This window comes from Pygocentrus nattereri, chromosome 12 (genome assembly GCF_015220715.1).
Source record: "Pygocentrus nattereri isolate fPygNat1 chromosome 12, fPygNat1.pri, whole genome shotgun sequence".
In the NCBI taxonomy this organism is placed as follows: domain Eukaryota; kingdom Metazoa; phylum Chordata; class Actinopteri; order Characiformes; family Serrasalmidae; genus Pygocentrus; species Pygocentrus nattereri.
The window spans coordinates 5,047,644-5,074,467 of record NC_051222.1 but is presented as its reverse complement, the minus strand read 5'-3'; the positions used below and the strand labels follow the sequence as shown (position 1 = coordinate 5,074,467).

General features: G+C 40.4%; 1 protein-coding gene across 3 annotated transcripts in view; it reads left to right on the top strand.

The window, feature by feature from the left end:
* The window catches only part of fn1b (fibronectin 1b), a 55,732-nt gene extending 30,572 nt beyond the window's left edge, over nucleotides 1–25,160 (top strand). The window contains exons 24-46 of one of the 3 annotated variants that reach the window (XM_037543824.1): nucleotides 1,263–1,454; nucleotides 4,770–5,048; nucleotides 6,626–6,814; nucleotides 7,073–7,162; nucleotides 8,122–8,388; nucleotides 8,519–8,635; nucleotides 9,319–9,492; nucleotides 10,056–10,211; nucleotides 11,472–11,591; nucleotides 12,344–12,622; nucleotides 13,913–14,100; nucleotides 14,641–14,728; nucleotides 14,857–15,036; nucleotides 15,213–15,302; nucleotides 15,965–16,153; nucleotides 16,315–16,404; nucleotides 17,845–18,305; nucleotides 19,190–19,328; nucleotides 19,599–19,760; nucleotides 20,430–20,555; nucleotides 20,667–20,773; nucleotides 21,653–21,766; nucleotides 24,240–25,160. In XM_037543824.1, the coding sequence (XP_037399721.1) occupies nucleotides 1,263–1,454; nucleotides 4,770–5,048; nucleotides 6,626–6,814; nucleotides 7,073–7,162; nucleotides 8,122–8,388; nucleotides 8,519–8,635; nucleotides 9,319–9,492; nucleotides 10,056–10,211; nucleotides 11,472–11,591; nucleotides 12,344–12,622; nucleotides 13,913–14,100; nucleotides 14,641–14,728; nucleotides 14,857–15,036; nucleotides 15,213–15,302; nucleotides 15,965–16,153; nucleotides 16,315–16,404; nucleotides 17,845–18,305; nucleotides 19,190–19,328; nucleotides 19,599–19,760; nucleotides 20,430–20,555; nucleotides 20,667–20,773; nucleotides 21,653–21,766; nucleotides 24,240–24,317 (3,875 nt within the window). In that variant the 3' untranslated portion in view covers nucleotides 24,318–25,160. The remainder of the gene's footprint in view (nucleotides 1–1,262; nucleotides 1,455–4,769; nucleotides 5,049–6,625; nucleotides 6,815–7,072; nucleotides 7,163–8,121; nucleotides 8,389–8,518; nucleotides 8,636–9,318; nucleotides 9,493–10,055; nucleotides 10,212–11,471; nucleotides 11,592–12,343; nucleotides 12,623–13,912; nucleotides 14,101–14,640; nucleotides 14,729–14,856; nucleotides 15,037–15,212; nucleotides 15,303–15,964; nucleotides 16,154–16,314; nucleotides 16,405–17,844; nucleotides 18,306–19,189; nucleotides 19,329–19,598; nucleotides 19,761–20,429; nucleotides 20,556–20,666; nucleotides 20,774–21,652; nucleotides 21,767–24,239) is intronic. The other 2 variants (XM_037543823.1, XM_037543822.1) reach the window with 2 other exon arrangements.
* The last annotated feature ends 1,664 nt before the right edge of the window (nucleotides 25,161–26,824 follow it).

Here is a 26,824-nt window from a genome sequence, read left to right as displayed (position 1 = left end):
TCTGTCTCTCTCTCTCTCTTTCTCTCTGTAATATGTATTCTCTCTCTGTCTCTCTCTCTTTCTCTCTGTCTCTCTCTCTTTCTCTCTGTAATATGTATTCTCTCTCTCTCTCTCTTTCTTTCTCTCTGTAATATGTATTCTCTCTCTCTCTCTCTCTCTCTCTCTCTCTCTCTCTCTCTCTCTCTCTCTCTCTCTCTCTTTCTCTCTGTAATATTTATTGTCTCTCTCTCTCTCTTTCTCTCTAATATTTATCGTCTCTCTCTCTCTGTCTCTTTCTCTCTCTCTCTTTCTCTCTCTCTCTCTCTCTCGCTCTCTCTCTCTCTCTTTCTCTCTGTAATATGTATTCTCTCTCTCTCTCTCTCTCTCTCTCTCTCTGTCTCTCTCTCTTTCTCTCTAATATTTATCATCTCTCTCTCTCTCTCTTTTCTGTTTCTCTCTCTCTCTCTCTCTTTCTCTCTGTAATATTTATTGTCTCTCTCTCTCTTTCTCTCTAATATTTATCATCTCTCTCTCTCTCTCTCTCTCTCTCTCTCTCTCTCTCTCTTTCTCTCTGTAATATGTATTCTCTCTCTCTCTCTCTCTCTCTCTCTCTCTCTCTCTGTCTCTCTCTCTTTCTCTCTGTAATATTTATTGTCTCTCTCTTTCTCTCTAATATTTATCATCTCTCTCTCTCTCTTTTCTGTTTCTCTCTCTCTCTCTTTCTCTCTGTAATATTTATTGTCTCTCTCTCTCTCTCTGTCTCTCTCTCTTTCTCTCTGTAATATGTATTCTCTCTCTCTCTCTCTTTCTTTCTCTCTGTAATATGTATTCTCTCTCTCTCTCTCTCTCTCTCTCTCTCTCTGTAATATTTATTGTCTCTCTCTCTCTCTTTCTCTCTAATATTTATCGTCTCTCTCTCTCTGTCTCTTTCTCTCTCTCTTTCTTTCTCTGTAATATTTATCGTCTCTCTCTGTCTCTCTCTCTCTCTTTCTCTCTGTAATATGTATTCTCTCTCTGTCTCTCTCTCTTTCTCTCTGTCTCTCTCTCTTTCTCTCTGTAATATGTATTCTCTCTCTCTCTCTCTTTCTTTCTCTCTGTAATATGTATTCTCTCTCTCTCTCTCTCTCTCTCTCTCTCTCTCTCTCTCTTTCTCTCTGTAATATTTATTGTCTCTCTCTCTCTCTTTCTCTCTAATATTTATCGTCTCTCTCTCTCTGTCTCTTTCTCTCTCTCTCTCTCTCTCTCTCTCTCTCTCTCTCGCTCTCTCTCTCTCTCTCTATTAGATATCACCGGTTACCGGGTGACCTGCGCTCCCACTAACGGTCAGCGGGGGAATTCTCTAGAGGAGTTTGTGAGAGGTGGTCAGACGTCCTGCACTCTGGAGAACCTGAGTCCAGGAGTGGAGTATAACGTCAGCGTTTACACGGTTAAAGACCACCGGGAGAGTGAGCCCATCTCTGCCACGATCACTCAGGGTAAGACCTGATCCTCGGTCACTCACTGTTACAGCACATTCTCCACTCTACATCCAAACCAGGACCAGGCTTGTGTCAGGGTCCAGTCCTCGCAGGCCTCAGCTCACTGCCTCATTAAACACACCTGATTCAGCTCATCAGCTAATTAGCAAGGCCTTTATGAACTGAACTCAGAGCGTTAGGTGAGGGTAAACCCTGATCTCCGCAGCGCCAAGGCCTGGAAGCTGCCAGGTCTGCACTGATATACTGTAAATGTTTGTGTTTCAGATAAAGTCATAAGCACTAGTGCCTGTCTCAGTGTTAATATCAGTCAGACTAATCTAAGTCCACTGGATTAGAATTAATATCAGTAATGATGAACTTTCATTTTTCATTAGCAGGTGTGTCTGACGTGATGTAATCTTCCTCCGGATCTGTTCAATATAGTGCAGTTTAAGGCTACATACATTATAAGGTACATATAGATCAGCAGGGGGTCACTATATAATAAATGCATAAAATGACTCTAATATATGAATGTCAGTGTTTCAGGTACATGTCCAAGCACACACACACACACACACACACACACACACACACACACACACACACACACACACAAATATATATATATATATATATATATATATATATATATATATATATATATATATATAATTTTTATTATTATTATTTTTAATAGATTTACACATCTTTTACAGAGAACAAACATAAAAATATGACATTTTTCTGGCAATTGTAGTGCACATTTTCTATTTATGTGTGTTTAGCATATTTATTATGTGTCTATTTATATTGTAGATATATTATACTGAGGTACAAATGTTATTATACTGAGATAAAAATATATGCATTATGTACATATATAATAATATGTGTAAAGTGTCCTAACTTTTGCACAGGCCACATTTTAAATCTTATATTTAGCAAGTAAACAGTAATAGTGTATTAAAATATGTAGAAGCGTGCTCTCTGTACAGGATGTTAACCTGTTTGAAATTATTAGAAAATCGACATGGTATGGGTGCGCAAACTTTTGCACACAGGTGTGTGTGTGTGCGTGCATTGGAGGCAATGTGTGTTAGCATTTCCTCCTGTATTCTGGAGCCATATCAAACACCAGTCCCCCTCTCCAAACCAAACTCACAGTTTGGATCTTCTCCAGCTCCCATAAAACAGCGCAGTGGAGGTACCAACACTCTGAGACCTCTTAAGTTCCTGCGTTTCGGAAATGGAGCTCTGCTCAGCCAGGAAACTATTCCTCACTGCCATAAATGCTTCAAACAAACCTGGAAACTAGAATAACTTCACTAACCCCTGAGGGGAAAAATGAGAAAAGTGGCATTTCCACAACGTACACAAGCCTTTCTGCGAATGGAGCCGATTAGAGTAAATATGTTTACTGTTAAGTTCAATTCCTCGAGTTTTGCACTGCAGCTACGAGGCTATGAGGCAGTGACAATACTAGTGTTCCCCAAAATGTCCACATTTATTTTTTTTAATAGTTGAGGGAAGTCAGGAGGTTTCATAGTGGAGGTTGCCCCTTCAGATGAGCTTACAGGCTAACACTAGAGCTAACTTGTACAACATTAGTCGGGCTGTTTTCTACACAAATGGCTATATTATCTCCTCAGTGGATGATGTTCCAACATCTTCTCAGAGAAAGTTCTTTTCACTGTTTCTGGGCCTAGCTAACTTCAGCTACAGTGGTTAGCCAGTTAGCATTAAACCCATGCTATTGCTGCCTTCTCAGTTGGCGCATCCTTGAAAACCTGTACATATTAAGGCTCAAATGGTTCATAAAAGCATAGTGTAATATATCATACATATTTAGTCACAAATATGAGCAAACCGCTCATAATAACCGCTAATGCTGGTGGTTGGTTAGTGTAGTGGGTAACACCTCTGCCTTCTACACTGTAGACTGGGGTTCAATCCCCACCTGGGCAATCACCCTACACTATACCAATAAGGGTCCTTGGGCAAGACTCCTAACACCACCTTGGCCTCCCTGTATAAAATGACCAAATTGTAAGTCGCTCTGGATAAGAGCATCAGCCAAATGCCGTAAATGTAATGCTGACCTGCTGTAGGACCAGCAAAACCAAACAAGCAAACTTCAGGCACCTTGGCAAGTTGACTACATTTGATGGGATGGTTGGGAACTGTGTGAATTTTATTTTTTTATTGACAATTTGTGGCCTGTCGAGCCTCGCGAACATCCAGTGGCCACCAGTCATCTCTGCTGTATCAGTCATCTCTAATTCTGGCTGCCTCCACTCACTTTTCCATTGCCTGTTCTGAATTGTTTCTGAATGTTATGTGAAATTGCTTGATTGTTTTCAAAAGAGCACTAAAGGTAAAGTTTATAAGCAGGCAATATTGACATAATGCTTGCGTGAAGTATGCATTATACGCCTTTGGTGTTCTTTTGATTTGTTTTTCTTTTTCAAAAAAATAATCATAGATCAAGTCCTCCTCCACATGTATCTGGATATTTTCAGTTTTCCAAAAAAATCATCGTTCTCACTAGAACCTTTTTTTTTTTTTTTTAAATATCTACATTCACACAAGGATACAAACTTGAAGATACTTGGAGGACCATGCCTTCCTAGTAGTCAACCTCATAGAATGACCTCAAGAACAACATTATGAACCTACTGTCCAAAATCTAGAAGATTTTCTAACAACGTGACAGCAAGTGCAGTAGATTTTGACCTACATGCTCTCAGATCTCCACAAGATATTCAAAATCTGGTTCCTGCCAGAAAACAAAAGCTTGAAATTTGTGGCTTTTCTCCCCATTTGAGTTATAGATTTAGAATTTTGAACATGTCTTTGGTTCATGATCAAGCCATATATCTTCAGTATCACTGAGATACTTTAATTTAATTACATTTTCATATAATAAACATGAAAACAACACGGTCGTATTGTCATATTGTGGACAGAGATCTGCTGTAAATACAGTTAACTGTCTGTAATTTTGTAAAATATCCCGATACACGTGGACGGGGCCTTAGAAACATAAACATGCATGGCTGTTCTAGATGTTCTGTTTCACGTAATTGATGCCCATAATCATTCATATCCTGCATATGCCGCCTGATGGTTATAAGCTGGATAATGTGCTGTTTGTTGTTGAATCTTTACATCATTGACACTTTAGTGCATGTTTCATGCTAGTTCGCTTTTCTTGTGATCGTCAGAAATCTCATTGCTAATTGCTTATGATCATTGCTTGTTTGTCTTGTGTTTCTTCTTCGTTTCCTCTTTTATAATCGTGCTGGCGTTTATAAAACGTTTCCGCTCCAGACGTGCCGAAGGTGCGACACCTCGGCCGCGTCGATGTGACCGACACCACCATCGGGATTAGCTGGACTCCGCTAAATCACACGGCCATTACGGGCTACCGCATTACGGTGGTGGCAGCCGGCGAGAGTTTACCTCTTCTGGAGGACTCAGTGAACTCCTCCACCAGATATTATACGGTGCGAGGCCTGGAGCCGGGCATCGATTACCACATCAGCGTCACAGCCGTTACCGAGGAAACCGAGGGCCGGCCCGCGACCATCACCCAGCAGACCCAACCTGGTGAATCATCCTCAATGTGTTCATAGGTGGAGGGTGAAGCTTATTAAAGCTTATTAAGCTTTATTATAAGCTTAACAGAGCAATACATGTATTGCTGTTATTGCTCATTAAAGCAATATGATGTATTCTGTCATTGCGTTTTGTCAATGTTTTATAACAGCTCAGTGACGGTGATTTCAGCATGTTTAAATCACTGAAATCTGATCTTTTGCTTTGATAAAATAGTGACAGAATGCAATATGATGAAATACATTCCATTTCCAATTTCATATTTATGAACAATATTCACAAGAACTCTCCTGCCTAGCAATGAAGTTCGTATACAGTTGGCTGCGGGGGCCAACCAAGATAACAAACAGTGATTAGTCCTTTGTTTTGGCCTATTATTAGAGTATAGCGTTGACAACAGGTTAGAAACATTGAAAATGAAAACAAAGAGCCAGATTTTGCTTGGCGTGCTATATTTCACCATTTGTTGTGGTTATATCTTGCTGGAAAATGCAATATTATTAGGAAAAATTAGCTAAATATATTGACAATAAGCTGTTTTAAAGTAGATAATTGCTGTGTTGGAACTGAGAACTGATACAGAACTATAATTTTAAACCTCTATTTTAAAAAGCTTGCAAAAAATACTAAACATAAGTAAAAGAACTAACAAGTTCTAAAAGTTGCTAAAAGTACTGTTACTGTTGACATGATGGATTATTATAAGCCTTTATTGATGACCCATAACTGACAATAGACTGGCGTTTCCTAGACTCTTACATAATATCTAAGGAACATTAGTCTAAAAGTAGCCGTTGTGGTTTCTCACAGACTTCTGTTGTTCTAAAATGTGTCCCATATAACAAACAACAACAGTTTCTTTTTTATGTAAATAATGTGAATGTGGCTCTGGACCTCACTCATACATGTTTAGCAGCCTGTAGTTTATTACCATTCAGTGAACCCACACCAGCAGGAGTGTGACATGTTTATGTGTTTACAGTTACATTCAAGCAAGTAAAAATGCTGTAAGTATTGAATTACTTGAAATGTGAATTCCATTGTTTTGTTTCACATTATTAAATCTAATTCAGTAGATAACTACCAAAAGTCCTGTAGAAGTACTGTAGAAGCTCTGAAATGAGCAAATATGGCCAAAACAGCTGTTTATTTAAGCAGTACAACATGGATAGCACCATGGCGGTGTAGATGATCACAACCATTGTTTCTTTTCAGTCTGTTGGATCATGTGGATGGAGTTTTTGGGGTGTTATAGTTCCACACACTGGCCATTAAGCTCATTGTAGCTAATTTCCAATAATTCTTATTTCACCCAAACCACTGCCACCTCTACTACCACAGCTCCAGCCTCTAACTGTTCACCAGCCCGGTGGAGCAAAGGCAGGGGTTTCTAGTAAAGTTGCCACTGAGTGTATGTGGTTGTGGAAGTGTTGACAATTTTGAACATAGTTATTTCATTTTGGAGAACTTGCTACTGTATGTCGCACCCAGAATCACCCTGGAAACAGAACTTCTTCACACTGGTGCCTTTATCTTGAACCCAACGTCCTTCTTCTTCTCCTTCATAGCCATCCCGTCTCCTACCAACCTGAACTTCGGCGAGGTGGGGCCTGACTCCATGCGGGTGTCATGGACGCGCCCCTCCGTCCAGCCATCTGAGATCAGCCGCTTCGTGATCCGCTACCACCCCTCCAACAATGACGATGACATTCATGAGGTCAATGTGGGTGGAGCCACCAACACCTTCCTCCTGTCAAGTGAGGACATTCTCCTCTTTATGTTCTTCCAGCTCTTCGGGGTCTTCCCTGATTCCCAGTTGGAATATGATGTTGACGTGCCAAGTCCAGTTCTGTTGGCTGATCTGTTTGAGATGTTTTAGTGTTTTTTTAGTAGATGTCAGTGTTACTTACTATTAAATTAGATTTTTTTTTTTTTTTTTTGAGCCTTTTTTATATGTTTACTGTGCGGAGTAACACTTTTATTCTCTCTTCTTCCATCTTTCTCACTGAATGTAGACCTGCTGCCAGTTACCGAGTACCTGGTGAGTGTGGTGTCTGTGTATGATGAGAGAGAGAGTGCACCGGTCTCTGGTAGACAGAAAACAAGTAAGTGTGTTTGTTTTTCAGTACAAATACAGTCCTAGTCAAAAGTTTGGACACACCAGTTATTTTCCACATTTTAAAATAATAATGAAGACATTAAAATATGAAATAACACTGACCCATGTTCATCCAAGCTGTGTAAAAAAGAGTGCTGATTTGACCACCAGATAAGCGTTTCATTCTTAAACTTTCAATTTGAGTGTAAATGATGAATTGGCTTTGGTGCATGAAATCAAGCGCCAGCCTGGGCGTGCCTCATTTACACATCATTTACATGGGGCACACCCAAATTAGTGCAGATGCTTCGATTGAGAGCAATAAACCAACGGTATTCAGTGGATTCTGAGCCAAAAGCTGTGAGTGCATTGCTCCCCCTACTGACCAAACTCTATAGCGTTAAGGTTTAATGAGTTTGATCATACAGATAAACCAAAGATGAACTGATGAATAACTTTGTGTACGTAATTTGCACGCATGAAATTTACATACACTCCTTTTACGATCAAATTTGACCTTACACGTCTTTTATAAGTGGAATAAACATCCCTTTAACAGCTTTAATTTAATATTTTATTAAACATATTTTGTCAAAACTGATATAACCTATTCACAAGGTTTGTGTTTTAAATGTGCTATTCAGTGCATGTGCATGTGTTATGAAGTCCCATTGCCATTTATTACAGCACAGCTAATTGGTCCAAACACATTTACAAAGATGCATATTCTATTAATTAACGAGACATTCTGTAATTATGATCAGCATTTTTCAGCTCTAAAATATATTTTCCTTATTCGTAATAATAGTTTTGGAAATACATGCACCAGCTTTTAATAAAATTTGTCTTAGTAACAAGATTTTAAGCTTTAAGCCTTTACAGTAAAACTGCTTTAAGATTATGCAAAAGTGTATGTTCAGTCTATATATAGGTAATGTATAAATTCCCTACATTATCTCTCTGCAGCTCTGGACTCCCCCACCGGTCTGGACTTCTCTGATGTTTTAACCAGCTCCTTCACCGTCCACTGGATTGCTCCAAGAGCTGTCATCACAGGCTACCGGCTGCGCTACCAACCCACCACTGGGGGGCGCTATAAGGACGAGCGTCTGCCCCCGACAAGAACACAGTACACCTTAACCAACCTGGCCCCTGAGACCGAATACATCATACACATCTTTGCCCTCAGCGGCATCCAGGAGAGCCTCCCACTGACCGGCACACAGGCCACCAGTAAGACAGTGGAACGAATCAAATTTTACCCCCAGTGTTTTTGGTCAGCCAAGACATTTTTGGTGTATAGTTTTCTCTTTAATTTTTGCCTAAGTGAAATTTAACGGGACTTATTTTTGTCCATCTGTAGTCTCGGACGCTCCCACCGACCTGGAGGTGACCTCATCCACCCCGAACAGCATCACCATCTCCTGGGAGGCTCCTGCCGTTCCAGTGCGCTACTACAAGATCACACATGGAGAAACGGGTCTGTAGCCTTCGTCAGTTTTACACTGGACCTATAAAAATGGACAAAAGTGGCTTCATCTTAACAGATAACAGTACAGTGTCAGAAACCACAAACAGGCCGGCGATGCTTTAGTACAAGTCTACTTTTATAAGCAGTCTGTGATTGGTGTATGGAATTTATTCATAGTTATTAATTAGGTCATCAACAGCTGAATAAACACATTAATAAAAGGCTAGTGAACTGTTACTTGTGATGAATATAAGTATCTGATGAAGCTGACAGGTATAAACTGATGTGTAACTATATAAATGAATGTGGATTAACCGTTGCCCTTTTTATTTGGATGCTATAATTGCTTATTGATGATTTTTAATGTGTCTATGACCCAGTTAATAACCATTGATAAGCTAATGCTAAACCAGTCATAAACCATTATAAAGGTAGTTTTATATATATATATATATATATATATATATATATATATATATATATATAATATAGTAATATTGCGTGACAACTCGATTAGCATACAAGCTTCCGTTACTTGTTGATGGAACTGACTGCATTTGAGGTGAGAACAAAGTTGTTAGGATGATTTTATATGAAGTTGCTTTAACAAATGTCCATTTAATTCAGCCATTCGTAGTTTGTAGTTTGAAGTCGGCCCCTGACGGCTGTTCTGAATACGATGTGTGCTGCAGGAGAGAGCGGCCCCCCCAAAGAGTTCAGAGTGCCTGGTACCGAGTCGACAGCCACCATCCCCGGCCTGCGTCCAGGAACTGAATACACCATCACCGTGTACGCCGTCACGGGCAGAGGAGATAGCCCCGCCTCCAGCACGCCCACCATCATCACACACAGGACCGGCACCGACAGTGAGCACACTGACCCATCCTACTGTGCTGTAATCACTGTGGGGTGAAGTCATTTTTACATGTGAAGTGCCTCCCAGATATGAGTGTAACTCACTCGCATTTAGCAACCTGAAGATTCTCCACAAGGGGGTGCTGTTGTCACCTTTCAGTATGTTTTAGTGCTTTAGACACTGTCTGTTTGTTTAATGGTTTTGGGGAGTTTTTGAACATTGCTGTTAATCTAATAAGAGATTTATTATTGTAGCTGTTCCACAATTTTACATAACGATCTAGAAGAGCTTTGTGTTTATTATTTTCTCCACTTTGAGGCGCGTTTGGAGTGAAGGAATGAGTACTTTTATGCACTGATCCTTTCAAAAAGAGAAAAGATGCTTGCTTTGTGTAACAGAGATAAAGTGAATGCAGCTCAGGTCACTCAAGGCACGTCATTTCATCTATAATGCCTAAGGAAACTGGACTCCATGACAGTGGGATAGATCTTTATTCACTTTTAACATTTGAAGTGCTTCACATTCCTTCTAATCTGCTCCTTCCGTTTCCTTTTTTCTTTTTCTCTTCGCTAGGCGTCCCTTCGCCCTCAGATCTGGACGTGACTGACATCCAGGACAACACCCTCATGGTGCGCTGGACCCCCGCCAGAGGCCCCATCACTGGCTACAGAGTCACAGGCACCCCCAAAGACGGAGTGGGACCCACCTTCTCCAAGGTGGTGGGCCCTGGTGAGTCCCTATACATATTCATAACTGTCCGCCAAACAGTAATATCCATCCGTGGTCCTGTGGACAGAAAACTGACCGCAGATGAGGGGCAGAGGTGATAACAAAGCCTAAAACACTGAAAAGGATATCTCCAAACATATATCCACGTTTGACAAATTGTATTATTTTTTGGTAGAAAAAAAAAATATTAAAAAGCATTTGTTTTTTAAAAGTTGTGCAGCAATTTTATGAATTATTATCAGACGTAGACTTCATGTTCACAGAATATCTCTGAACAACTGCGTATAGATTTTGTATATACTTTGCAGTCACCTTGTATTGTTCCAAAGGCATATGCCTTGTTTCTAAGATAAACATCAATAATCCTGTCCAAAGATTTGGACATGAAAGGAAGATAACACTTCCTAATTAGTCCTTCTACTAATCGCACTTAAAGATGCCGGTTTCCTGCTATTTTCATGGCACAATATCTATTCATTGACTAAGATTAGCATATTAGAATGAAATACATTAATTATAAGGTGTGCCGAAACTTTTTCACAGGCCATTCTGTGCTAGATTCTTTCCTCCAATATGTCAAATTCAGTGAATCAACAGTAATTGTGCGTTAAAATGTGCAAAAAAATGAACAGAAGGTTCATTTGACCAGCGGCGCCCAAACTTTTGCACGCGATGGAAATATATGATGTAAATAGCGAAGTTGATGCCTGTGTAGAAGTTCATTACTGAAACAAACAACACTGAATTTTAAAAATGGGCGTCTCCTTGACTGTTGATAAGTGGAAGACGTGTGTTCGTTAGTGCGCTTGAACCAATCAGCATCTAAATAGCTCTCTTTGATAGATGGTCTGTTTCTGATTGGAGGAACTCTGTGTGCTTTTATATCGTTTTGATCGTGACTGTTATTCTAAAATGTGGAAAATAAATGAACAGTCTTCAAACGGTATGAATATATAAGTTTTTTATATATATATATATATATATATATATATATATGCATTATATATTATATGTAAGTGATAGATATGTCATTAAATGTATAAGTAGTAATAGTGTAAAAGTACCTATATATATATATATATATATAAGTAAATAAGTATATAATAGTTATATATATATATATATATATATATATATATATATATATATATATATATATATATATGATATAGTAGTTATAGATATAGAAGTAGTTAAATATATAAGCAGTTTTTAATGTAAATAAGTGTGTTACTAATGTTGTTTTGCTTCTGATCTCAGATCAGACGGAGATGCAGGTGACCGGCTTGAAGCCCACAGTGGAATACGTGCTGAGTGTTTATGCTATCGGCCCTGATGGAGACAGCACCCCGGTCGTGGAGAGAGCTACTACAGCTGAGAGTACGCAGTATTTATATTAAATGCTATAGTTACATGCAGTCTTACGCAACATACTTTGTTAGTTTTCGAAATAAGGAAGGTTTTTTTTTTGTTTGAATGAGTCTAAATTTATTCACGGAGCTTGACATATTAAAAAAAATACCATAAAATAGAACATGTTCTTATCAAAGTCCTGTTCTTTCTGACATGTTTAAATTCAGCAAATAACTACATTTTGTGGAATAAAACTTTTGTGGAAATTTGACACAAACTTTGGAAGCATTAATGTCAAACGTGGACAAAAAATGAAGTATCAAAAGGGAATTCCACCCAAAATTTTGAAACAATTCAGTGTGGGAGGTGTAAACAGAGAGATTCAGAGGGCTTGGTGTGAAATGGTTCAGATGTCTTTATGGTGGTGGTGATGGGAACCAGTGGTCACCATGACTACAACACAGATATAGACACTTTATTTGCCATCCAGAACCACCAGAGAACCTACATGAGTCTTCTGAGCTTTATATGGAAGGTTGATGATGGAAAAATAGTGGAAAATCTGCAAATATAACGCTGGACGTCTGGTTCCTATCACCACCACTATCTCAGTGCGTTTCTCTAGAAGAGAGAACTTCACACCAAACCACTCTGAATGACTCTGTTTACATCTCCACCATTTAATTAGGCAGACATAAAAAGACGAACTTTCCCTTTAAGTGGTAAAATATCGCTTTAAAGCGTTCCTGAATCACAGTCTCCTCTTTGCTTTTCCACAGCGTCCCCAAGACCTGACCGTCCCAAAGACCTGACCTTCTCCGACGTGGACACCACCTCCCTTAGGGTGACGTGGGACGTCCCGCATGGTCCGGTGACCTCCTACCGCGTTCTGTACTCCAGCCCAGAGGAGGGAGAGCGGGAGTGGCGTCCAGCGCCTCGCGGGCATGACGACAACGTGCTTCTCCGAGGTCTGCGTCCAGGAACCGAGTACACGGTCAGAGTGATCGCCATGAGCGGCAGCAGCCCCAGCACCACACTGCAGGGCACTCAGGCCACAGGTGAGAAGAGCGGGTCCACACTCCGTGCACTGGTACACCTGGAGGACACGTTTACAGTTATTACTGATATTATGCTGCACTACTAACATGTAGTTTAAATGCAGCACTTAAAATAAGGACTTTGCTGTAAAACGATAAAAGATAAAAATAAATGATGGTGCCTAAAATGCGATAAAATGTAAAGTGATAAAATGCTGACAATAATAACAAAAATCAACCAATATTTTTGATATAGATATAGAGATATTAAGATTGATTTAATAATATGACAAGTATGACTATATGAATAGTTTGCGTAATATAGAAGTGTGTATATTGCTGTCAGAACAAATGCTTGCATGCCCATTTTTGCTGTTTATTTCATTTTTTTAAAATAAAAGTGAGCAGCTTGTTGGGTTTAAATTACTTATATATATCGCTGTTGTCTGAGGAACAACAAGGTACAAGAACCTTGTATCTCCAAACTGGTAACTTTACAGGAGAAGGAAAAACCATACTTTACTTTTACTGTAAGTCAATGGAGCCAGACTTTTTTCCAGGTCATTTTGGGTAATTTCTTTTGGTCCATTCTTTGTGAAATTTACACACAATAGCATTTTCAAAATATGTCAAAAACTGAAAGCAGCTATAAAGATATATATTGATACATATGTATATATACAGATGTTTGGCCTGTCCAAAAGTTATAGCACATTTTATATTGTGTATTTTATATTTTATCAATATGTTAAAATCAGTAAGTAACTATGAATTATGCAAGAAAATCTGCAGAAATTTAAATGAGTTCTCATTTAAATGATGAAAAAAGCCGCTAGAGAATAAATAACTAACAATTTCACTGCAGAAACGGTGTCTGGTCAAGTTCAATTATCTTAAATATAGTCAGTAAATCTAATATTTCTCCTGTTGAGATTGTTCTAAGTTTAATTTGATGTAATTTAACTTATTTCTAGACATTTTTTACTGGTTTTAGGTCATTTTATTAAGTAAAATTCTCACTAAACTGACAGATAATTGAGCTTGAAACCAGAAAATTTCAATCAGAGACTTTTGATGATGCTTATGTACAGCCTTATCTGTAAACATGCATTTGAAGTCATTGTCGTGCCTTTTGAATGGAGAGAAGTGAATGAATGTGTTTAATGAGCATTTCGTATAAAGATGATAAAGACGATGGTTCATTCCTGGATCCTGCAATTGATAGAATAACAGAACAAATAACACTAAACCATCATTACAGCCTGGAATTAGACCTGTTTGTGTCATCACTGTCCACTCTGTCCTCTTTAGCTGTTCCCTCCCCCACTGACATCCAGTTCGGCGATGTGGGCCCTTCCTCCTTCATCGTACTGTGGCGAGCCCCCAGCGCCCGGCTTAGTGGCTACCGCGTGCGGGTCACCCCCAAGAACAACATCGCTCCAGCTAAAGAGATGAACGTGGCTCCTGACTCCACACAAGTGACCGTGCCTGGACTTCTGGTAAGTCTTTTTCAGCCGATCACACGGCTTCTTCATGAGCTCCTACCACTTTAGAGTTGGAATTACAGACGGTAGTCCATCCATTGATGCACAGTTTATCAACCCTTCATTCAGCATTGGTCAGTTTCAGACCACAGGACTCCTGTTGTCCAGATGTTGTTTGGGTGGGGGATCATTTAAGTGTATCAGACCCAGTTAACTAGGCTAAGAGTGGACCAACAACCAAAAATATCCAGACAAGAGCAGCTCTGGGGTCAGAAACCCCAGATGACCACTCATGAAGGACTAGACAAAACATTACATAAGAACAAATAATAAAAGTCTAAGAATCTTAGGATGGCTTTACACAGTGAAACTTTACAGCAACTGGTTGCATGTTTTGAGCTGCATGCAACTTTACATTTAGCCTTTATGTAACTCAAGTGAAATTTAGTTGCATGTAAGTTTCAAGCAGGTAAAGTTGCATGTGAGTTTCACCATGTAAAGCCAGCCCTAGATTGCATTTAAGAAGCTCATCAAACTTTGTTTAAATGTCTGTAGGTGGCCACTTTGTACGAGGTACATGTGTACGCCCTGAAGGATTCTTACAGCAGCCGGCCCTTGATCGGAGAAGTGACAACTGCTGAAGGTGAGGCTTAGTTGCATCTGCTGGCATTCTGTATATTCTGAGCTGAGAGAACTGAAAAAATGAAGATGTTTTGGAGACGCTAATGACTTTCACACTAACATGGAAGCCTTTTCTGATTGGCTCTGCAGATGTCAGCCCACCCCGGCGTGTCCGTATCTCAGATGTGAAGGACTCGAGCATCACCCTCACCTGGCGCACCAAGATTGAACCAATGACAGGCTTCCTCGTCGAGGCCACGCCCAGCACTGGTAGTTACCCACCTATCAGGAAGATCATCCCGGCTGAAGCACGCAGCGTCACCATCACAGGTAAGACACTGCTTGTTTTAGAACTGGTCTCTGGCTAATAGTGAATGGAAGAAATGAAACCTGAATTGTTTTAGCAGGTTTAACAAAGACAACATGCCATTTTGAGCTGAACTGACAATATAATGAAGAATTTCTATAAACAGTATTTTCTATAAACATGTATTTCTGTGTTTTAGGTCTCCAGCCTGGCGTCTTGTACACAATCAACATCTACACCCTAAATGGAGACAGCCGCAGCGCCCCTTTCACCCTGACCGTCACCACAGGTACCCTGTCAAACATGCTTCAGCTTCAACTGATTATCAGGTTTTGTCCACCAAAAGATGTGTGATAAATGACAATTAAGGTGGAGAGGTGTATCTCTGGTTCTACCAGTGAGAAAATTTTTAAATTATGGTAGAAGCATATTTTTATTGGCAAGTTTACATGTTACATTTTTATATATATAATATATATAGAATAGAGTGAGAGAGAGAGAGAGAGAGAGAGAGAGAGAGAGAGAGAGAGAGAGAGAGAGAGAGAGAGAGAGAGCACAAGGTTTACTCATTAAAATATAAGTAAATAATAAAAAACTACAAAAAAATACAGTAGAATATGGCAAAGACAAATCAAGTTGAAGTGCAAATGGGCTTACAACAAGCACAGATTAAAAAAAAAAAAAAGAATTAAAGAGAGCAAAGGAAAGCACATACCTAAGAAATTATGAAGGGCCCAGAATTGAGCCCTGTGGAACACCGCAAGATAATGTGTGATACTTGAACTCCTCAACAGATGCATTTATCCCAAACCAGACTAATCAATCACTGCACCAGAGAGGCCAAGCTAGAATGTTAATTTCTTTAAACCCTGTTTAAGAGCTTGTAAACACGGCATTCGGAAGAACCGAAGCAGAGTGCTTATTGACTCACATTTTTATGTGTCCATTCAGCTCGGCCCGCCGTCCAGTCACCTACAAACCTGCAGTTCACCTCTCTGACCCCCACCTCCATCTCCTTCAACTGGCAACCTCCCACCACCCACATCACTGGATATTACATCACCTATGAGGAGGCTGGCAGCACCCCACGTGAACTCCTACCACGTCCACATGCTGGAGTGAACTACGCCACCATCACGGGTACGACCATATACACTCATCCACTTTGTTAGCTATGCCTACCCTGTGCATCCAAACAGTGGTCACTTTGAGCTCCTCCTGCCTTATAGGGCCATTATACAGATATACAGTTAAAGACTGTAATCCAACTGTATTTACACAATTAAATGTTGTCCTTTCAGGGCTGAAACCAGCCACTGAATACATCATTAAGATCGTTGCTCTCCAGAACACCCAGAGAAGCCTCCCATTGGTGGGCAAGGCCAGAACCCGTAAGTATACACATATTTACACATACACACACAAACTGAAATCTGGGTGAAAGGTGTACTCCTTCAAAACCCTCTTTTTCTTGCTCAATGGTAAGAGCAGACAAAAGAGGTTTTGAGTTGCTAGCATGACTCTGCCTGACTCTGCCTGACTCTGCCTTTAGGTTATGGCTTTGCTCAGCAGTGTTACACTTAAAACTGTTACATTAATGCATCTGAGGCAGAATAAAGCTTGTGTAGATGCTTCATATGCAATGTAGGCCAAGACCTTTCCTTGGCAACAGATGCTTAAACTGCTTTTCAGTAGAATTCTACATTAAAGTGGAGGCAACCTACAGTGCCTGAAGCTTAACTGATCCAAAAAGGAGAACCTTTGGTTCTTAACTATGATTACCAACTGATCCTGACCACCAAAGCCAAAGCTGGATCAGTGTTTCATGAGATTTCTCTTATGGTTCCATTTTGGTTTTATCTTTTTGGCTTTCCTGAGTATGTGCTACAAAAACGATCTCGTCAAGTGAAATCATCTTTAATTTTGTGAACATATTTCTCTCATTATGAGACTGTAAGAATGTTTTAAGTATATTTAACTTAATTCTGTACATTTTATGTAGTGAAATTCTCATTCTATGATTAATTCCTTAGAGTAAAAAAGTAAAGAAGCTAAATTTAATTTCATGAAACAAGCAAAGCATTTTCTTCCCAAAACAAGCAAAATCATCTGCATTATTTCTCAAAACAACAAATCTTTTCTTCATTATTTCTCAAAACGACCCAAATTATCTGCTTTATTTCTTGAAACAACCAAAATTATCTGCATATTTCTTAAAACAAGTAAAATCATCTGCATTTTTTTTCTCAAAATAAGCAAAATTCTCCACAATATTTCTCAAACAAAAAAGAATGGTCCATATTATTTCGCAGATCCAAGTAGAAAACAACTAGAATCAAGTTGAAAAATCTTATATTCTTGAGGCCTTAAAATAAGAAATATTAGGTATATATAGAAAAGATTTAAGATGATTTAACTTAACAAGATATCAGTACCAGTCAAAAGTTTGGACACTAATGTTTTTCATCATTTTTGGAGACATGCTGAAACTTTTTAGAGACATAAATAGCAACATTGATCCCTGGGTAAGAATTTATTTCCTAGAACAAACTACATCATAGCAAACATGAATGTGAATGAAGAAAATGTGGAGTGTAGTAAAATAAAGTACCTCTCTGCATAAATCTGTCCAAACGTTTGATGGGTACTGCACTGTCTATTACTCTCAGGATAAGCGCAAATTTTATAAAATTCCAAAAGAATAAAGTTAAGCGCCATCTCTCCTTGGCTGGACCTTTACTCCCACCTTCTGGCCATTAGGTGCTACTGCAGCTCCTGCAGTCTTCTCTCCTTCTTTACCGCTTTGCTGCTAACCGCTCTCTTCCGCTCAGAGGACTCTTCGCTCCTTTTGCCCACCCTTCCGCGGCACGGCACCCACGACCGCTTGGATGTGCCCGAGGTGGACATTGATGACAACCGGGTGCACGTGGCGGGCCCCACAGCCCCACCGAGGGAGGGCAAACGCGGACAGCATGTGGAGTACACAGAGTTTAATCATCCAGACCAGTCCGGCACACCACACGGGGGCTACCAGCCCCCCCGCATCCCCAAAGTTGGGGAGAGCCTGGTGTATGTTCCCCAGGCGGGGCCGGACGGGGTGCGGGTGCCTGTGGTGGTGCAGGTTAGTGAGAGGCCCGACCACGGCCTGATTTTTGATTTTCCAGGCAACCAGACGGGCACACCGCAGGAGGCCCAGACCCAGACCACCATCTCCTGGCAACCATACCAGCAGAGCAGTGCCTACCTGGTGTCCTGCCACCCCATCACACATCAGGACGAGAAGATGTTCCAGGTGAGTGGAACTCGGTCAGTGTGGGGGCAGCCTTTGTTGTGTCAAACCTGCTCCAGCTAATTAACTTCTTCAGCTGTTCCTGATTGGCTGATCAGGTGCATTAGTGTTAGATAAGACCTCCAGGAGGAAGGTTGGAGACCACTGCCTTAGCAGATGTTCCAGTAGCTGCAGTTACATCTGCAAATACACAGATTTACAATGGATGTAAACAGAGAGTTCAAAGGGGTTTGGTATGAAATGGTTCAGATGTTTTTACAGTGGTGGTGATGGGAACCAGGGGTCGCCATGAACACAAATATAACCATTTTATTTACTATCCAGAACCACCGGTGAACCTACACCTTCTTCTGGGTTTTTATATATAAAGATGGTAAAATAGTGGAAAATCTTTTGAAATCTTTCCATGAAAATATTTAAAAATGCAATTTAGGCCAAATATTTTGTCTCCAAACTGTTGTAAGACAAAATCTCAGACATCTGGCAGTGAATTCATAGCCATTACATGTAATAATTTGCTGCAAGGGAGCTTTAAGAAGTGGACATCGGGTTCCTATCACCACCACTGTGACTTCACACCAATCAAGTTTGACTCTTTAGTTTTGCATACAAGTTACAAAGCTAATGTAGCCAACAGGTAAGATTATACCCCTCCAATTAGCATCATGCACACTGCACACACACAAATCGTCACAGACTTGTCTCAAACAGTGTGGAGTTGTTAAATAATCTCTAATAGTGTTGTTTATATGGTTACAAACACTGTACGACACACTGTTGTCTGTAAACGTGGACAGGTGGACCGACAGTTCTCTATCAGATAATGGTAACATATTCATGCCTGTAATATCCAGCGAACACAAGTATGACCTGTTACTTTATTATAGATGCGTCTGCCCTCGAGCTCCACCAGCGCCACGCTGATCGGCCTCACCTCTGGAGCCTCATACAACGTTATCGTGGAGGCCCTGAAGGGGGCGCTGAAGCACAAAATCCTGGAAGAGATCATCACAGCTGGCAACACAGGTATGAACAGAGATATCTCAATAATTCACCTTCTTTTCCAAATGAGGCCTGTTGCCCTTTATATTGTATGTAAATTGACTGAGTGGACCAAAAGAACGACTTTAAAAACGTCTGGTTCCATTGACTTCAATTAAAAGTAAAGCACTAGCATGTGCTGTTTTGTTTCTATATTGTGTTATTGTTTTATATACAATCCTATTTGATGTCATTTATTATTGTTTGTTTTAATGTGTATCATATTATTCCCATTTCTCTATCCACACACATCAGTCCCAGAGGGTGTTTCACCCAGCAAGGATGCCTGCTACGACACTTTCACGGCTACCTACCACAACGTCGGGGAGGAATGGGAGCGCATGTCCGAGACTGGCTTCAAACTCTGGTGCAGATGCCTCGGCCTGGGCAGCGGTCACTTCAGATGTGACTCTTCAAGTACGTAACACCACAAACTCAACCTGACCATCGTAATGCTGTGAAGCTTTAGCCCTACAGGCTAATTAAAGGCTAATCCAGCTAAAAGTGGTTTGTAGATGCCTCCTCCTCCAGCGTTTCTGCAGGTGTTATTAGGGAGTTTGTCTCCCTTTGCTGCAGTACATGTATTTAGGCTTGACACTAGATTATGTTGGAGCATTGCTGTGAGGAATTGATGTCAGCCATAAGAGCGTTAGTGAGGTCCGGTACTAAGGGTAGATGATAGTTCTTGGATGGAGCTCCATCACTCCAGAGAACCCAATCCTGGGGGCTTTATACCTCTTATGCCTTGCTTGGCACCGGTCATGGTGACCTTAGGCTCATGAGCGTCCCATTCTATTGGTCAGTGCTTTAATATGGAGATTATACTAGCTAGGTGGGTGGATCTCAATGTAACTGAATTCAGTATACTTCTGGATAGTGTACTTTTTTGAAAGTTTAAATGAAATGTTGGAGAACTGAAGTAGCCAGGCGCTTAGCCATCTAGCCATCCAGGAACTCCCTAGTCCCAAGACTTCCATAATAGAAACACATAAGGTGTCCTTTGGGTTCTGTACATGTTTATTTGACATATTTTAAGTTGTTTACTTGTCAAAACTCCTTCAAATCCTACTGTTCTCTTTTAAACAGAATGGTGCCATGACAGCGGCAATAACTACCGCATCGGAGAGAAGTGGGACAGACAGGCAGAAAACGGTCAGATGATGAGCTGCACCTGCCTCGGTAACGGCAAGGGAGAGTTCAAATGCGAGCCACGTAAGCCACGCCCCTTCTCAGATGCCACTGACCCACTCTGTCATTTTGAATTGTGCAAGACCTCCGAAATGAAGACGGCACAAAAATCCTTTTTTGTGTGTGTGGTTACAGATGCGTCCACATGCTATGACGATGGAAAGATGTACCATGTCGGAAACCAGTGGCAGAAGGAATATCTGGGAGCCATCTGCACCTGCACCTGCTATGGGGGACAGCAGGTAAAAAACAAGTAGAATTTGAGGCTAAATTAATCCGAGACGGCAGACAAAACAATATGACATCGCTCAGAACAAGAAGCAAATCAGACCACAAAAAGGTTCACGTATTAAAGTTAGACTTTAACAGGCTTCATGCAAAACCGTGAAAAGGCCGTTCTAGACCGGCCCCTTTGAAGCCGCAGTGGACGATGAAGCAGGCTGAAATATTCGGTCTCATGATGATCTGTGCTACTTGCCATTGGCTGCATCACAGCCGTGATGTTATTTATGATTATGTTCTATTGTTTTTATACAAGAGTTCTGCAAAATAGGTAAAAACAAGTTAAGCAAAGGGGCCCTGAACATCGCATGAGCTTTGCTTTAACATTGGCAAATCCTTCTGCCAGAAAAAGTAATGCAGTAAAGTTGGCTCCAGATCGGACATTTGCTGGATTTTTTACTTTCCTCAATTTCTCATGAAATATAGGTTCAAAAAAGATCATATTGGACCTACATTGTCTCACCCAATCAAACTACAACCAAATATGTTTTAAAGATGTCCTTCCAGATATTGTCATAAAACTGGGACAATATCAGGTTGAGCTCATACTTTCAATACTGGACCTGAATGTGGCTTTGTTCCAGGCAGCCTGTAAGGCATTTCACAGCCGTCTTGTTTGCTGAATTGTATGGTGCTCCTTTCTGGTTAATTTCAGTTTTAGTTGTTCTGTCATCATAACTCACTAAGGAGTAACTACAGCAATGGGAATAATGTGATGGGTTATTCATCATATAGATTTGAGAGAAAAAACATCCCTGACAGCTCATTTCTGAAAATTGAGTGTTCGGGTATAAATATATATGAATGTTTAAGTGTGTAACGTGTATGTTTTTTGTCAGGGTTGGCGTTGTGAGAACTGCAGAAGGCCAGGAGCTGAGGTCGATGCAGGTTTGCTGAAGCCGGTCCATTCAGACACCTATAGCCGCTACCGCGATGGCACCGTACGCAAAGTGGTGAGTCTACAGTCAACACAGCAGCAGCAACAGCAGGGGGGGCGCTAATCCCATTGACTGGGACAATTTACACACCAAAAAATGCTATCTTACCAAGTGGAAACACCATAAATGTAATTATTATACCAAATATTTCTTTTTATGAGATTATTGTAAGAATATCCTCAATTATAAGACCTGTTTCTGTACATTTGTATTGGTCTCAATTAATTACTAGTTTCATCTAGTGAAAGTCTTCTTCCATTGGCAAAACGTTTTACTTGTTTCGAGAAATAATGAAGCTGAGCTCGTGTCAAGACATAATGTTTAAAGCAAGTAAAATGATCTGCCAGTGGGACACTTTCATAAGAGAATTACTTAAAAGCAAGGAAATATTCTTGCAACAATCTCAGAAAGAGAAATATTAGATATATTGACTACATTTGAGTTGTTTTCACTTGCTAGCATTTTCTGCTGTGTGTCTAAATCTTTACACTTGCAAAAAAACTCAAATCACAGGAATGATTTGTTGACAAAAATCTAATTTCCAGACACCGGCTTCATTACAAATATAGTCAGTCAGTGAACACATGCTTAGTGTGTATAGTCAAAGTCTTATAGGAGAGTTATTCACTTGTTACACCGCCAGGCAGTTATTTCCAGCCATACAATACCACACTCTCACTCCATGAGAAGAGACCAAAATACCTAAAACTTAAAGTCAAATTACCTTTTTAAAAAGTATTTTGACATTTCTGGTAAAATCTGTGTGAAAAGTGATTTTTTTTTTTTTGGGGTTGTTTTGGCTAGATCTCCACTGCCAGTGGGGGTTTTCCCCGCTAGCGCCACAATGACACCAACCCTTTTCCACTTGTGGTGTTAACCAGATCTTTTGGCTCTTTTACTTGAAGGGAAGGACTTTCTCTGTGACCAGACGCCATGATGGACATTACAAGCGTTCTTATTCATATTTTAACCAGTGACCGTCTCCTCATTTGTAACGTCTCTGGTATAGTCTGTTTCTTTGGAGCTACGATACTAATGCAGCTAACAAGACATGTTAAGTGTGTGAAGGTTGCTTCTTTAGAGCTTTAAGGCTGATGTAGCTAACGGCAGTTCTAGTGTGTGAAGGTTGCTTCTTTAGAACTTTAAGGCTGATGTAGCTAACGGCAGTTCTAGTGTGTGAAGGTTGCTTCTTTAGAGCTTTAATGCTGATGTAGCTAACGGCCGTTCCAGCGTGTGAAGATTGCTTCTTTAGAGCTTTAAGGCTGATGTAGCTAACGGCAGTTCTAGTGTGTGAAGGTTGCTTCTTTAGAGCTTTAAGGCTGATGTAGCTAACGGCAGTTCTAGTGTGTGAAGGTTGCTTCTTTAGAACTTTAAGGCTGATGTAGCTAACGGCCGTTCCAGCGTGTGAAGGTTGATTCTTTAGAACTTTAAGGCTGATGTAGCTAACGGCAGTTCTAGCGTGTGAAGGTTGCTTCTTTAGAGCTATAAGGCTGATGTAGCTAACGGCAGTTCTAGCGTGTGAAGGTTGCTTCTTTAGAACTTTAAGGCTGATGTAGCTAACGGCAGTTCTAGTGTGTGAAGGTTGCTTCTTTAGAGCTTTAAGGCTGATGTAGCTAACGGCAGTTCTAGTGTGTGAAGGTTGCTTCTTTAGAGCTTTAAGGCTGATGTAGCTAACGGCCGTTCCAGCGTGTGAAGGTTGCTTCTTTAGAGCTTTAAGGCTGATGTAGCTAACGGCAGTTCTAGTGTGTGAAGGTTGCTTCTTTAGAGCTTTAAGGCTGATGTAGCTAACGGCAGTTCTAGCGTGTGAAGGTTGCTTCTTTAGAGCTTTAAGGCTGATGTAGCTAACGGCAGTTCTAGTGTGTGAAGGTTGCTTCTTTAGAGCTTTAAGGCTGATGTAGCTAACGGCAGTTCTAGTGTGTGAAGGTTGCTTCTTTAGAGCTATAAGGCTGATGTAGCTAACGGCAGTTCTAGTGTGTGAAGGTTGCTTCTTTAGAGCTATAAGGCTGATGTAGCTAACGGCAGTTCAGATATAAGTACATCAAATAGTAATCAGTCTTCCCAAAGCCAGAAACCACATTCAGAGTTTGGTGTGAAGTGGTTCTGATGTCTTTACAGTGGTGGTGATGGGAACCAGGCGTCGCCGTGACTACAACACAGATATAGACACTATTTACCATCCAGAACCACCAGAGAACCTACAAGTGTTTTATATGGAATATTGATCGTGGTAAAATTGTGGAAAATATGGAAAAAGCTTCTCAAAACAATCATAAGAGTCTCAGTGACTTCATAACCATTTCATGTAGGAACTTTCTGTGAGGGAGCCTTTAGAGGTGGACGTCTGGTTCCTACCACCACCACTGTTATCAATTCTCTAGACTAGACTGTTCCTTTAAGGCAGTGCTATTCATTGTAGTTAGTTATTTAAGGAGAATGAGTGACCACATCTGTCAGATTAAGACTAACTGATCACTTCTTTTTCCCCCAGAACATTCAGTGCCCCATCGAGTGCCTCCGACCGGAGCTTCTGGCTGATGCCGTGGCCAACCCCCATCCCAGAGAGTGACCGAGCCCCTCCTCCAGGCCTTCCTTCTAACCCACCCCCTCTCCTTTTAAGTGGGGCTCTGTATGGACATGTGACGTATGTGAGACCGTACTAACCCCATAACGCCTTAAAGCCTTCCTATTGGTTACCATAATCGCCACCGCCGTCCTACTGCTGCTTCTCAGCCAATCAGACAGCCCACACGATTCCATAGCGATAGCTTTTTATTCTTCTCATTCACTGTTAGGAATTGTTGAGGCAATTGATTGGCTGTCAGTTTTTTTTCTTTTTTTATTCTTTATAAAACAAAAAGACACTTTACAAACAGGCAACCAAAGAGAAACATATTAAATTTAACCACAGTGTGACAGACTGAATTGTAACTATATGGGAAGAGCTTGTGAAGTGACCGACCATGGCTGTCCATCTGCCTCTGAAGGCAGACTTAAAAGTACCCCGCCAGTATTACAACAAATCAGTGGATGAATCTATTTTTGTAATTGCGTACGAGACAAAAAGAATGAGTCTAAAAATCAAGCACTGTTTTTGTGAGAATGTTGGAGTTTCATTTGAGGTTCGCACCAGGTTTTATTTAGTCCTTTATGTATTTTCCTCTCTTCTACGGCTCAAGTTTGTTTGAAGCCAGCACTGTTTTTAGATTCTGACACTTGATTTTGGTAATTTGATGTAATTTGATTTAATTTCTCTTCTTTAATGGTTTTGTTTTGGTTTATTTATCCCTTCGTTCAAGTGTTTTCTTTCTAATGATTAAGAGAGTGTAAAGGTTTTTTTGTACTGTAGGTGCCAAAGTCTTCACTACTGTCAAATTCCCATTTTTGATAAAGTTTTACAAAGAACCTCAAACTGTCTCATTGTGTGTGCGTCATTCCGAAAGGGACCCCCATATAACGATATATGCAATGTGTGGCCAAAAGTATGTGGACACCCCTCCTAACTATTGAGTTCAGGCGTTTTAGCCACATACATTACTAATGAAATAGAAATATCTCCATAGACAAACAAACACTGGCAGTGGAGGGTAGTACTGAAGATCTCAATGACTTTAAATATTCATAGGATGCCACCTCTACCACAAGTCAGTCTGAGATTTCTGCCCCTCTAGATCTACCCCAGCCAACTGTGCTATTTTTGTGAAACGAAGGCATCTAGAAGCAGCAACAGCTCAGCCATGAACATAGACCATATCAGCATCAGAGCAAAAACAGAGAGTCAGAACCTTCAAGAAATGGGTTTCCATGGCTGAGCAGTCACACATAAGCCTAAGGTTACTATGTGCAATGCCAACTGTCTGCTGGAGTGGTGTGAAGTGCCAGTGGCGTATGAAGTACACAAACCATATACTTAAGTAGAGATACCCAAGGTAAAATATTACTCCAGTAAAAGTAGAAGTTCCTCCCTTTAGACCTCCACTTGAGTAAAAGTACTAAAGTATTTACCTTCAAATGTACTTAAGTATAAAGTAAAAGTACTAAAAGAGTAATTCTGGCTCTGATGTCCTGTTATCATTTTTATAACAAGACTGGCTTCATGAACTCATTTCAGGTGAAAGTCCTCCAGCGTCTGTCTTGGTAAACCAGTCTTTTAATAGAACGTCATTAATTAGTGACGCTGACGTCTATTAAAATGATCAGAAGCACAAAACACTGAAGGTAAACAGTTTCTATCAGGGAGAACCGAGTGGCTCTGAAATCACTTTTTACACACAAGCAAAGTTTCAGTTTCAGATTTATTTACAACTTAGTTCCAAGTTTAAGTTGAATAAAAACTGGCTTTAAACTCAGGATCACAGATGAGCTCCTTTACTATGTTGATCTGTAGGCCTCTGTCCATAAACATAAACCAGCCCAACCTAATTTAAGTGTTTGTATAAATTCAGAAAAAATATGCATGACTGGTTTTGTTGCTTCGCATTTCTTTCATTTTGACATGCTTGTTTTTATACACACAAGACTTTGAAATGTAGTGAAGGTAAAAAGTTGCCCAAAATTTAAATACTTAAGTACAGATACACAAAAAACTAAAGTACAATAATGAATTACATTTACTTTGTTACTGTCCACCACTGTAAAGCACTGCCACTGGACTCTGGAGCAGTGGAAACCTGGACTGATGAATCATATACTATCTAGCTATACTATTTAGCCATCTGATGGATGAATCTGGGTTTGGTGGATGCCAGGAAAACTACCTACCACAATGCATAGTATCAACAGTACAGTCTGGTGGAGGAGGGATAATGGGATGGGGCTGTTTTTCAGGATTCCCCTCAGTTCCAGTGAAGGGTGATGTTAAATTTTACAGCATAACACTTTAGAAAAGTATATGCTGCTTTGTATCAGCAGCTTGGGGAGGATCCTTTCTTGTTCCACCATGAGTGAGCACCTGTGCTTAAAGCAGCTCCATATAGACATGGTTTGACGCATTTAGTGTGGAGGAACTCGTGGCCTGCAGAGCCCTGACCTCAACCCCACTGAATACCTTTAAAATTGAACTAGAATGGACATTGT